Genomic DNA, 12,195 nt, shown 5'->3' with positions numbered 1-12,195 from the left:
CCCTCCGTTGGCTAATGGAGTGGAGTGGAAGGAACTCTGAGAGGCTTCCTAATCAGATCAGCACTCATTTCTTGACTCTCAAGTGGCACAGTTTCAAAGACAAGGATGAAAACCAATGCTTGTCAGCTGGGAAGGACATGATGTACCTGGAGACTTTGCTTCCCAGCTGGGCAGGAGGGCTCTGCCCAGTCAGGGAAGGTAAACACCACAGCATGCAAAGTGGGAAAGGAGACAAAGGACATCGTTTCCAAAGTCAGTTCCCTTTATTAAATTGATTTCACAGACCAGAAATACAAAATAAAAGTAGAAATAGGCCCCTATTAGGAGCTACAGGCCTGACTTCGCATGACCCCTGCTGCAGCAACTTGAACAGGACAGGAAGCAGCTTTGCCCCTACAGTCAGGAAAGTAGCAAAGTAGGATGAGGACTTGGATCCTTCGATGCGCTGCCAGTACCCAGTCTCTTTCCAGATTGCACGGAGCTTTCCTTGCAAAGCAGAGGTTAGGTGCTTCCCTCAAAGCCTCAGGGAAGTGGAAGCCACCAAGAGCAGTTACTCAGATGGCACAGAATCCATAGACACTGGTACCAATTGAGTAGGGAGCCTGGAGGTGTGACAGGGCAAGGGCAGGAATTCTCTTCCTCTACTCATCAGATCCTGAGGCAGAGTCCTCTGAGCTTGGAGGAGTACTGGCTAGTTCCTCTTCTTCAGAGTCCTAAAAACCAAAGTTCTCTTAGGGTAAATGTGTCGAGTGCCAGCTACCTTCCCAGCCACTTAATGGTAAAGGGTTCCTAACGCCTAGTTCTTCCTACAACTCCTGGACTCACCAAAACCTCAGAAGTCCACCGGTCTTCTCTAACTCATTACTCACACAGACCAACCACAACTGGGCCTTACCCACCCCCAGACACGCATAGCTCTAAGCCCCCATATCCTTGCCCAACCTCGCTCCGCCTCCTCTTCTTTTTGCTCTTGTTCTCGCCTGAAGAGCTCTCGTCACTGGACACAAACTCTTTGCTCTTGAAGCTGTCGCTCAACTGCCTGGATGAAGACTTGGATGACGAGCCCCGGGAGGGAGTGGATTTCTTTTCCAACTTTGCTTTTACTTTCTTTTTCTTCTTAGACTTGTCCCTAGATTAGGAACATGGAAAAGAAGCCTGGTCATTAGGCTTTCTGTATTATATTTCTCATAGCTTTAATGAGGACTTTTCCCAGTACTGGCCACACTATTCTCACCATGGCAAATGTAATGTCACTGTCAGCCTAAAGTGCACCAAAGGACAGGATCATACACAAGTACCCCCGAAGAACCAGGGTCAGAGCCAAACCAACTTACATGCAGAACTTACTGAACACTTTTGTTTTATTTAAAAGCTCGTGTGAACTTTGTATTAGGCTTCACAAGAAAACTTTCTTCTGAACTACATCCTATTACTTCAAGTAAAACTCATCTAGGAAAATGGGCCATATTTATCCCTCAACCTGAATTCATCACCCATACTTGGCATAAGAAGCACTACTTAACTGCTGTCAAAAACGTGCACAGGAATTCTCTATTCTGACCTGGAAAACACAATCTGCTCTAAGCAGTCATTAGCCGTTATGTTCCCAACACTCACCTTTTAGACGAGTCCCCTCTTCCTCCTTCATACTCTTTCATGGCTTTCTCATATTCCCTCCTAGCATCCTCGGCCTTGCGGTCCCACTCCTGCCACAAGCACAAGCACTCCTCAGACTGATGCAAGCAAATCTGCATGCACAGTTGCTCAGGAGGGGCACGCCCTGCACCCACGAAGCCCTTCTCACTCCCCTCCTTCCACGGCCACGCACCTCTTTCTTCTCTTTGGACATTCCCTTCCAGATTTCGCCTGCCTTCTTGGAAAGATCTGTGATGCTGATGCCAGGGTGATCTGACTTGATCTTCTCTCGGCTTGCATTAAGCCACAACATGTACGCAGACATAGGCCTCTTGGGGGCATTTGGATCTTTACCCTTCTTCCCCTATGTAAGAAACCAAATGCTACCAGCCATCCACATCCTACAACTATCCCAAGCTTCCCCAAGGCAGGTACTTGGGAAAGGAGGAGATGCAGAAGAACTAAGTAGATTTGGGCCACGGAGAAACAGCCCTAAGCTACAAGGTGGTGACTTTTTTCTCCTCAGAGAGATCCCCTAGGGCAAAGGCAGGACATCTCCTAATTCAGATTAAGAGACTCACATCTGGTCATGTGCTGAGACTAAGTGACAACTGAGGGCTTGGTCCTAAACAGAGCATGTGTGTCACTAAGGCCAAGGAAACTTGGCTAAAAAAGGGAGCAGGCAGATGGCAAGAGCCAGAGACAGGAGAGGAGTGCTATAAAGCAGTGTCCCCAGACACAGCATGGTTGCTGTGACTGTAAGCACTAAGGGCATTGGCCCACTGATACTCTACCAGATGTGGGAAAGGCATCCGTGAGGGCTCGCTCCCTCTAAATGAGCTACGTGTAGTTAACAATTGCAAGGAGAACACGAATCACTTTCTTCAGTGGTGCAGCCACTGGTAAATTACTTATGCTCCAGCAACTAACCCTCTTTCCATGCTTACCCATCACACAAGCACTCCTTACTAAACCCACCAGAAAAGAAAGAAGTAAAAGAGATACTAATTATAGAGCTGAGAGAGCAGGAAGGAGGGAAATCATAGTACACTAAATATATGTATAAAATTGTCCAAAAATATTAAAATTAGTCAAATGAACAAAAAAATAAAATACAACACAAATAAAACACAAAAATAAAAAACAAAACAACAACCAAAAAAAAAACCCACCCCAGATCCTCAACGAAATATCTCAGAACCAAAAGGAAAAACTTAGAAAATACCTACTAAAGTCATAACCAGCCTACAGAAGCAACACAGTCAACAGTATCTACTGGTAGTGAACAGGAGAAAGAAAGCAGAAAACGGAAACACACACATTCTCGCTCCCAATACCTCTGAAGACTTCTTGCGGCTCTTCCGATCCTTGGCCATCTTGGCTCTTTTGAGCTGTTTCCGCTTCTTCTCTTCTCGGTCACTGTCGCCCTCATTACTGGAGGAGCTGGCAGAGGCATTGCTGTCAAACCTGCCAGAATGAGGCTTAGACTCAGAAGAGGAAGATACAGAGGAAGAAGGAAAAGGAATCTAGATACTGCCCAGAAAGAGCCAAGGGAGTAAGTCCCAAGGACAGCTCCCACCACAACTGCCACCCACTTCCTGCCATTCCTTCTCAGAGCAGCCACCACTGCTCTGGTTATCTGTAGAATCCATCAGTGAAAAACAAATGTTTCAGTGGGCTTTGCTCTAAGGCAGGTTCTACTCCACTTCCGCCCTCCAGTACTATACTGTACTGCAGGACATCAAGCCTACTTTACCATTCCATGTGCTCATCTCCTTAGTGTATACTACAATCTTTTCTGATAAAGAGATAGCCCAGGCTGGAGAGATGGCTCAGTGGTTATGAGCACTGACTGCTCTTCCAGAGGTCCTGAGTTCAAGTCCCAACAACCACATGGTGGCTCACAACCATCTGTAATGGGACCTGATGCCCTCTTCTGGTGTGTCTGAAGACAGCTACAGTGTACTCATATATAATAAATAAATCTGAGAGTGAGAGTGAGAGAGAGAGAGACAGCCCTAAAAGGGAGGAAAACCAGCTTCAACTAAAGCCAGCCCCTATGTCTGACTGACTGTTCTGTCCAATAAAACACATCTCCTCTGAGCAGCTGCTGACACCCACCCACTGCTGAAAGGTTCCCAAGCATCCCACTTCATAAGCATCTGTGCATTAAGCTTTCTGAGCAAAAGCAGTGGGCTTCTGAAGGATATTCACAATTTGGTTTTGATTTTGCTACCCAATGTGTATCAACAGTCCCAGTTTTCTGCAGGGAGAGAGCTCATTCCAACTGCAGGGTCTGGTTCATCAGAGCCCTGCACGTATTAACTTAGGCTCAGGAAGGGGCAGCTGACCAGAGACCACACTATTCACTTTGCTGTTCACCAGGAGGTGCTTCTGGGTATTAACCTACACATTAACTTTGCCTAGCATTCTGAGGGGCATGGACCAAGCTTTCTACAAATAATAAAAGCAGAAGCAAAAGATAGTTTTCCTACAACTTCTAAGCACCCAGATCCAGTAGTGCCTAAAGTCAACTGCATCCCTATACTCTCTGTTTTCATAAACTTAAAAAACAAAACAAAGCACCACAACCCTGTAGAGCCAGGTTGGGTGACTTTCTGACAAGGACATCCAGAGTGTTAAGTGATTCTCACAAGCACAAGGGTAACTGCTGTCTGTCACTTGCAAGTGGGGACCCCTAGCATGTATAAGCACTAGCTTATTCCCATTCTCTTTCCATTTCTCTGGTTTCAAAGCATACTGTACACTAGTGAATTCCTTGACACCTTCACAAATGCATTCGTGTATAACTTCATTGGGGGTCATTTTTCCATCTTGGACCACTGTAACTAACACTGAGACATGAGAACTATTCAGAAACCCTTAAGTTTATAATCTTATCCCTGTGAGGTCCAGTCAAAACTCACTCCTCTGCCACATCTTCTTCTTCTTCACCAGGATTGAAGGACTCATCTGAGAAAGAACACAGATGGCATCAACTTCCACTCCAGTCAAGTCCCACCCCTTAGCCAGACATGGAGCCTAGGCCACAGGGTAGAGCCTGACTGCCCAGGCCCCAGCAGAGAGGCTAGCCCACCAGTTTCTTCTCCTGAGTCGTCACTGCTGTCATTGGCATTCTCCTCCCGGATCTTGCCCTCCTCCTTCATCCTCTCCAAATAGGCATCATGCTGGTCTTCATCAGAGTCAGCGTAATCATCATAACCTGGGTTAATGCCCTAGTAAGGGAAGAAGTGAGTGTCAGCCACCATGTTCAAGCCAGCACTTCTGAGCACTCAAAGCACTTCCCCACGCCTGTGAAATCAGAACAGCAGCTCCCAGGAGAGCGTGAGCGGGAATGTCCACACAGCCAACATGCAGGGCCTACTAGAGGGAGTTAATCCAAGCCCCTCCCTTTCCTGGCCCCACAGGGGCTCCTAAGAGGCTGCATAGACTGATCTAAGGCCATGCAGAGAGAACCTGCTCAGGAAGGGAAAGGAGCCACACGCACCTCTTTTTTCTATAAGGGTAAGAAGAAAAGAAAGAATGAAAAAGAAGCCAAGTCTCTGCTCCTTTCTCCTCTACAAAAAGAATAGGAGAGGCACATCTTTCCTTCCCACAGATACCTCTTTCAGCCCTCTGTTCTTGATGTTGAGCTTTTTTGCATTGACAAAATCAAACAGCTTTCCATACTCCTCCCTGTGAAGTGAGGGGACAAGCAGCATTAACAGATGGTTGGGACCAGCTCAGCGGGGCTAAACAAAGCTCTGATACCATTAGGCTGGGTAGGGCTAGAGCTGATGACCACACTATGCAGGACATCGGTAGGTTATACACAGCCCTAAAGAGTTCTGGGGCAGAAAAGGCCAGCGTAGCTAGTCACAAAAGGCACGGAGCCCGGAGTATTATAGGAAGGAAGAGTTTCACCTTTTTACTGGTCTGCACTTCGCCCTTCACAGGATTGTTATGAGGGTTAAACACGGAGGTTCTGTAAAAGGTTTAGCCCTCACCTGAGTACTCAATAAACATTAGCTGTTGTGTTCCTGGGCACAGAGCTCATTCCAAGAAAAAGATAATATTTCCACCATGGGGGGGAATGGGTAAGAATGGGCTAGAACCACACACAGCTTTCATAATAAAAATAAATAAATAAACAAACAAACTTTTCTAAGACAGAAAAAAGTGATGGATATATTTCCAGAGTCTGAGTACTTAAAGGACAAGATCTCAGAGTTAGCTGAACAAAAAATTCAACTCAACTAGAACAGTCAGAGAACCCCAGCCGTGGAATTAGGATCAGGACAGCCCGAAGGTAACAGGAGGAGGTCCTTACCGCTCAATGCTGCTGAAGGTATACTGAGTGCCTTGCTTGGTCTCAATCTCAAAGTCGAAGGAACGAGTGGTTGTGGTGCCACGAGCAAAGTTGACGAAAGAGATCTCATCGAAGCGGATGTGCACAGGGGGCTTGTGCACATAGATGAAGCCCCGCTCCAGTGGGTACAGGAGTCCTGAGCTGGCCTTATAGGAGCAGGTGATACACTGGGCCCCCGAATGCCTAATGGAGGATACAGGGAGCGGAGTCAGCACCAGCCACAGCAGAGCCCAAGGGTACATCTAAGGCTGGCCTCTCAGAAGTCACTACCGCTATGGTGCTTAGACAGACGTGTTGAGCATCACAAGTACACTCAGGCTGCTGGTAGAGCGTGCCCATCTCAGGAAAGATCTGTTTTCTAAGGCAGCATTTTCCACCTCATCCCTATCCCCGGCAGGTCAGGACCTCAGCCCATTTTCTTTTTTTTCTTTTTTTTCGGAGCTGCTCAGCCCATTTTCTTACCCTTGGAAGTTGCCTGGGACTGTGATTTTACGGTTTACAAGTGCTTTCATGACCCGGCTGACCATCTCATAAAGGGATCCTGACATGTTCTTGGTGAGTCGCCCCTCAAAGCGCTTTTCTACTTCTTCCCTAAAAACAAAACAAGATGAAATCCGAAGGCAGGCCCACCTCCTGCTTAAATAGAGCAAGAAGGAAGTGCAGTGGAACACTCACTCATTCATGTTGAGAGTCAAGGAGATGTCCTCATCCTTTGAAAAGAGGAGGATCAGGAAGTGGTAACGAGTTTGGCCCTGCTTGATGGGGGGATCCAGGCTGATCTGAAAAGGACAAGTGGACAAGGCTGTGTTGAACCCCAGGTGACTAAACAATGTAGACCTCTAGGCATCAGTTACCTTTATCTACTTAAGACTCAGGCAAAAACCAGGCACGCCATGGAAGTTTTGCTCACCACAAAGAACATCTGTCTCTGATCCTTGTGGGGTAGTAGGAAGAGACGGAGAACTGTAGTATAGGGGATCTTGTAGTCAAAGGTTTTGCCATGCAGGTGTAGAAAGGTAGGGTAGATCCGGATATCGTAACGACCACGAGGAGTCAAACACTGCAGCTCCCGGAAGATGCAGATGGCATCTCCAGTGGCCTGGATCACATCTGCCTTTGACAGGACATTCTGGGCAAAGGCCTGTGAACACACATGGGTATTCAAACAGCCAGCCTCTGCTCCCAGGCCAGCCGGCCAAAGTATACTCGGCAATGTCCAGCAGCCCAATATACAGAAGCCTCACCTCCACAGGGTCCACTCCATCTTCCTGCGTGGGAGGGACATAGAAGCGTACCTCCATGAGAGATACTTCAGCATCATCGTTCTGGTGGAATTCCAGGGTCACCTCATTCTTGCCTGTTGTACACTGGGACACATTGCTTAGGGGTATCTCAAACACTGGTTGATCACCAATGTCAAAAGAAAGCAGCTGCCCTGTGAGGAAAGAGCTTGTCAAATCGCAAGCTCCTCCCCAAGAGTCGACAGAAGCAGTCCCACCAAGACAGAGGACTGGAGGAACTACCAAAACCAGGCACAGTGTCTGGTGGACCGTGCATGCTGGACAAATCCGTGCTAAACACACAGACTGAAATTAAGAAATTAGAGCCAAGGAAAGAGTAAACAAAGGTACTGTCTGAGGCCCTTCTTCACCCCACCTTCTCCCCAAAGCTCAATCTCCCTCACTCACCACCAAATTTCACTGTCCCCCAGTTCCAGCCCTTCACACAGAGATCCTTCTCCATCAGCTCAAGGCGATAGTGAGTTTTGAAGAAGTCAGAGAGCTTCTCAAATTCCTATAAATCAAAAGGAGAAAAGTGTGGTCCCAGTTAAACCTCTGGGCCTTAGCACAAATGTCCTGAGATTCTCTATTTCAGTTCACCAATGTATCTTCCTCAGAAACTTCAGCTAACTAAGTATACCGACTCTGAAAACGTTTTAAAACACTTTTACTTTGTTACTGGAGGCAGTTTCTAGAACCCAGATGCTCTCAGCCCTACTCTCAGGGATGTCCTTCTTTCAAGCCTTTTCTCTTAACCTTTATGCTTAAAACCCTTTAAGTGCTAGAGACCTGATGGCCCAGCAGTTAAGGGAACTTTTTCTGATATAAGACCTTGGAGTCGTTCTCAGCACCCCACAGTGGTTCACAACTGTCTGTAACTCTAGTTCCAGTTGATCCAATGCCTTCCTCTGAGCTCTGCGGACACCAGGCATGCACATGGTGCACAGGTTTGCATGCTAGCAAAGCCTCATGCACATAAAATAAATAATTTTTTTTAAATACTTTCTTTTTCTTTTTTAATTTATTTATTTAATGTATATGAGTACACTGTCGCTGTCTTCAGAGCCCCCAGAGGAGGGCATCGGATCTCATTACAGACGATTGTGAGCCACCATGTGGTTGCTGGGACTTGAACTCAGGACCTCTGGAAGAGCAGTCGGTGCTCTTAACCACTGAGCCATCTCTCCAGCCCCAAAATAAATAATTTTTAATGAATGAAAATTTTTTTTAACAACAGCAACAACAAAAACCTTTTGTTTCTGGGGTCTCTGGCTAAACGTAGTAAAGAAAGTTAAATTCCCAGATACGTGTATGACCTTACTGAGTTTCTAAACTTTGTATAGGTGATCTTTTGATAAAAGTGGATATTAAAACCAAGTAACTCAAAAGCAGCTCAAAATGGAAAAGCAAAATCCTAGAGCACCAAGCTAGAATTTCTGAACCAGGACAGAAGGAGCAAGTGGAAACCACCACCTAAATTAAGGTGGTAAAAAACCTTCTAGAGTCTAGGCACAAGACACGGGTACTGAACATAGAAAACACTGGTTTTCTCGTTCAATAGTCTCCAACCACCCTGCTCTGAGGAACCCAAATGAGCAATGACATGATTATCAGAGGAACAGAAACTGTCTCTAGAAGATTAAAATAAACAAGACAAGGCAGTCACAAAGATAGGGGGTCACAGAACAAGATTGCTCACCGATTCACGGAAGCCATCATACTTGTAAACATGCCCATTCTTTGTGAGCAGTTTAAGTCCATGGCCTAATGCTACCCGACGCCAGATGCCTTCGGTCAACTCCCCGGCCTGGATGTTGTCCACTTTGCCCGTCTTGCTGTTCTTAAAGATGATACCCTGACGGCTCAATCGAAGCCTCCCATCATTCTGCCCAAAATACAGACCCAAAATCAGAACAAGATACACGCGAAGAGGGTCCTTTCAACCCCTCATCCATACATTAATACAGGCTGGCCATTTTATCAATAAAAAAGCAACAGGTTGTGATGAAATCAAGTCAAAAGACACAAGAGACATTAAGATTTTCAGTCTTGAAAGCTTGGCTCTAGCGTCAGAAACCCTGTAAGGGCTCCAGTTCCTGGTTTTTTTAACACAGGGATTTAGGATAGAACTACACACGCAATCTCTTCAAACTCAGTATCATGTAACTCTTGAGACTTTGCTGATGTTTTCGCTTGGCGGACACTGATACATTGTTTCTAAAAGAGTAGTCAGAGTTAAGTTTTTTGTTAATAAGACAAGAACTCTTTCCCCTCTCTGCCTTTATTAAAAGCCCAAGTCATTCTCACCATGGACCCTTTCACCTCCTGGAAGATGTCGTTGAACTCCAATGTCTCTGCCATGTTCACCTGCCCGTGGTGTTCTGAGCACACAGCCCTAAGCTGCACCAGAGAAAACGAACCCTTATCTGGATGCTGGGCCCCAATTCCTGGTTAGGTGTGTAGAGATGTTCAGCAGGGTGTGAATCTGAATTCGGGAAGGAGACTGATAAGCAAGAAACAACACCTTACTTCGCTCACTCATGAGTAGCTGTGCCTGGAATATCTCAAGTTCTCTACTGCCTGGGAATCTTACTGACCGGCTCTGCAGCGCTCCTGAGGCCAAGGCCCAGGACCCTAGGTGCAGAGCCAGGCCTATAGTGGCGCTTACATCTCAACCCGACACCCTCTCGGTACGTTCCACCGACAGGCACCGCAACAATCGGCGGAACCTGGGACCGGCTCAGAGAGCGCACCTCAACTCCGCTCAGAGGGTAGTGTCCTGATCCCAGCGATCCCACCACCCCGAGGCCCCCGTGAATCTACGTTTCTCCCCCTTCTTTTAAAATGGATTCGCCCACTGCCCGCGAATTTGAACGCGGATCAATCCATCCCAATCGTCCCGCGGGGGAGCAGGGCCCATGCACACCCAGAGCCCGGGAATCGCGACCACCCACCTCTTCGAACTGCAGCCTCGCGACGACACAGTGAGGGCGGTGGGCGCAGGGGGACGCAGGGGAGGGGATAGGGATGCGGGGGAGGGGGTGCCGGGGAACCTTTTCCCGCGTGCGCGGTTCCGCGTCCCGCCACCGGAAGTCGCGCACAAACCATAGAGAGGAAGACCTGGCTAGAAAGGCATCATCCGGGCCGACCAACGGGACTGTCGCCTAGAGCGTCGGTGCCCCTGGTCGTCTAAAGCGAGGGTCTTGCTACGGGATCCCACGAGGCTGATTTCTTGATTAGAAAACGGGATCGCTCCTTAGAAAGTTACAGGCTGCTTTTCAAAGACTAGATTCCGAGGGGAAATTATGCGGTTTCAGGTTTGTATGTTTGTTGGAATCATGCAGGTTCCTCCCTCCTGTGAATAATCTGGGAAGGAGTCTGTTGAACAAAAAATAAATAAATAAATAAATAAATAAATAAATAAATAAATAAATAAATAAATAAATAAAAATACAGAGCTGTGGCCAGAAATGACGTCTCCGCTAGCTGCAAAGGGAATGCGGGTGTCGGTGTTTGTGCTTGCTTTCCAGCTGTACCCTGGCAAGCAGATGAGATCCTTTCTGAAATGAGTTCACCTTCCACCCCCCAACACCATCCCATCCATATCCCTAATTTGTGGGTTCTCAGGAAGAGCCCAGCAGATGGCTGCATTAAGTTCAAGTGGTGGTGTCAGATTTACCTTTGAGCTAGAACTTACTTGAAATCACATCAGCCTGCGTTGGCAGAAGCCTGGATGGCCTCACATAGCACCAGAGTGCATCTTGCAAAATCTGAAGCCAGGTCTGAAAGAGATGCTTGAGTTTATCTTGCCTTCCTCATTTTACAGATGAGAAAAATGAAACCACAGAAGATTTACCCGGCGTGTCAGTACATTGGCATCAAAGCTGGAACCTAGAACTCTTTTAACAGTTTATCGTAATTTAGAGTGATTGCTGGCATATGTCCTACAAAAAGACAGGATATTTAAACTCCCGGTCTCCCTGGAAATTGCACTGACTTGCTAACTCAATCCTGAGATATAATATAGATAAAATGCATTCTTGTCATTCAGTACTTGTGACTTTAACCACTGCTGCCACTATTCAGCTGAGTCAAACTGGGCTTAAGATATGTAATGAGAACCTATTGCTAATTCGGCACATGTCTAGGATCTGACAAAACTACTGAAGATGGTTGAAAACAGCCCAGCCTTTTAGGAGCACACACCCTAACAAAAGATTTGAATAACTTCAGGGTTCAAAAGAAAGGGAGAGTTCAGTAATTTCTGTACAACTAGAAGAGTTTCCACCACTGCTGCCAACTAGAGTTAGAAGTAAGCAACTTTCCACTTCGCAGTATTACAAACCTGGAATCACAACACTCAGAGACTAAGCCAGGAGGATTGTGAATTTGAGGTATAGCAACATATCAAGTTTGAGACCAGCTAGACAACCTAATGCAATTCTAGAGGGCAGAGAGGAGGAGGTAAGAAATTCGTGGCTCTTCCTCCCAGGAGACACAGACCTGTCAAGGACCCTTTATCTCTATTTGTGCTATTAGGTAGAAATCGGCAGACACTCAAAGTGGAGTTCTTGGCTCAGGCAGATGAGCTAACTCAAGAATGGGCAGTTACCAGGGGCTTTGGAGAATTTGACGCAGCTGGTGAGCTGGGATAGGGATACAGCGTAAGAGAACAGAATAGAAACAGTAGACAGAGTGCAGATGAAACATCAGTCCCAGAGGGCCTTAGCCAGCTGCATCTCAGGCAATCTGGAGCCCAGGATTGGAGACCCCACCCCTGCTGTGACATCACAGGGGAGTGGAGTAGAGACGAATAAAAAGGTGGTCCGCCGCCCTGGCCCTGCACTGTTAGCTTCCAGAGTACCAAGGGGAGAGACTAGGCACTGGGCTACAGTTGCCTGGCTTACAGGA

The 12,195-nt window shown here is 46.9% G+C and overlaps 2 protein-coding genes across 6 annotated transcripts in view; one reads left to right on the top strand and one right to left on the bottom strand.

Annotated features, from left to right (window-relative positions):
- Positions 1 to 241: 241 nt before the first annotated feature.
- Ssrp1 (structure specific recognition protein 1) lies at positions 242 to 10,377 on the bottom strand. 5 transcript variants are annotated; one of them, XM_032903615.1, is made up of 17 exons: positions 10,239 to 10,377; positions 9,592 to 9,787; positions 8,984 to 9,169; positions 7,693 to 7,798; positions 7,249 to 7,439; positions 6,915 to 7,145; positions 6,680 to 6,783; positions 6,467 to 6,595; positions 5,966 to 6,187; positions 5,259 to 5,331; positions 4,733 to 4,871; positions 4,563 to 4,608; positions 2,973 to 3,102; positions 1,829 to 1,999; positions 1,618 to 1,706; positions 943 to 1,129; positions 242 to 713 (listed from the first exon to the last, which is right to left on the bottom strand). In XM_032903615.1, exons 2-17 carry the CDS (start codon positions 9,643 to 9,645, stop codon positions 642 to 644), a joined length of 2,130 nt encoding a protein of 709 aa, XP_032759506.1. In that variant the 5' UTR covers positions 9,646 to 9,787; positions 10,239 to 10,377; the 3' UTR covers positions 242 to 641. The 5 variants fall into 5 exon arrangements, with proteins under 5 accessions (XP_032759506.1, XP_032759504.1, XP_032759507.1 ...); XM_032903613.1 differs by having other exon boundaries at positions 9,592 to 9,769; XM_032903616.1 differs by having other exon boundaries at positions 9,592 to 9,684.
- A 65-nt stretch (positions 10,378 to 10,442) lies between these two features.
- The window catches only part of P2rx3 (purinergic receptor P2X 3), a 40,120-nt gene continuing 38,367 nt past the window's right edge, over positions 10,443 to 12,195 (top strand). The window contains exon 1 of the mRNA XM_032901983.1: positions 10,443 to 10,601. Coding sequence (XP_032757874.1) covers positions 10,590 to 10,601 — 12 coding nt within the window. The 5' untranslated portion in view covers positions 10,443 to 10,589. The remainder of the gene's footprint in view (positions 10,602 to 12,195) is intronic.

The sequence above is a fragment of the Rattus rattus genome, chromosome 5 (assembly GCF_011064425.1).
Source record: "Rattus rattus isolate New Zealand chromosome 5, Rrattus_CSIRO_v1, whole genome shotgun sequence".
Classification (NCBI taxonomy): Eukaryota; Metazoa; Chordata; class Mammalia; order Rodentia; family Muridae; genus Rattus; species Rattus rattus.
This window is presented reverse-complemented; position numbering and strand designations above follow the sequence as displayed.

Excerpts from the sequence above, each read along its gene's own strand:
- Ssrp1 (XM_032903615.1), bottom strand. The coding sequence starts at position 9,645 with ATGGCAGAGACATTGGAGTTCAACGACATCTTCCAGGAGGTGAAAGGG. Across the intron at positions 7,146-7,248 it reads ATGGAGTGGACCCTGTGGAG|GCCTTTGCCCAGAATGTCCT; the intron begins GTGAGGCTTCTG and ends GTGTGTTCACAG. Across the intron at positions 1,707-1,828 it reads TGTCCAAAGAGAAGAAAGAG|GAGTGGGACCGCAAGGCCGA; the intron begins GTGCGTGGCCGT and ends TGCTTGTGGCAG.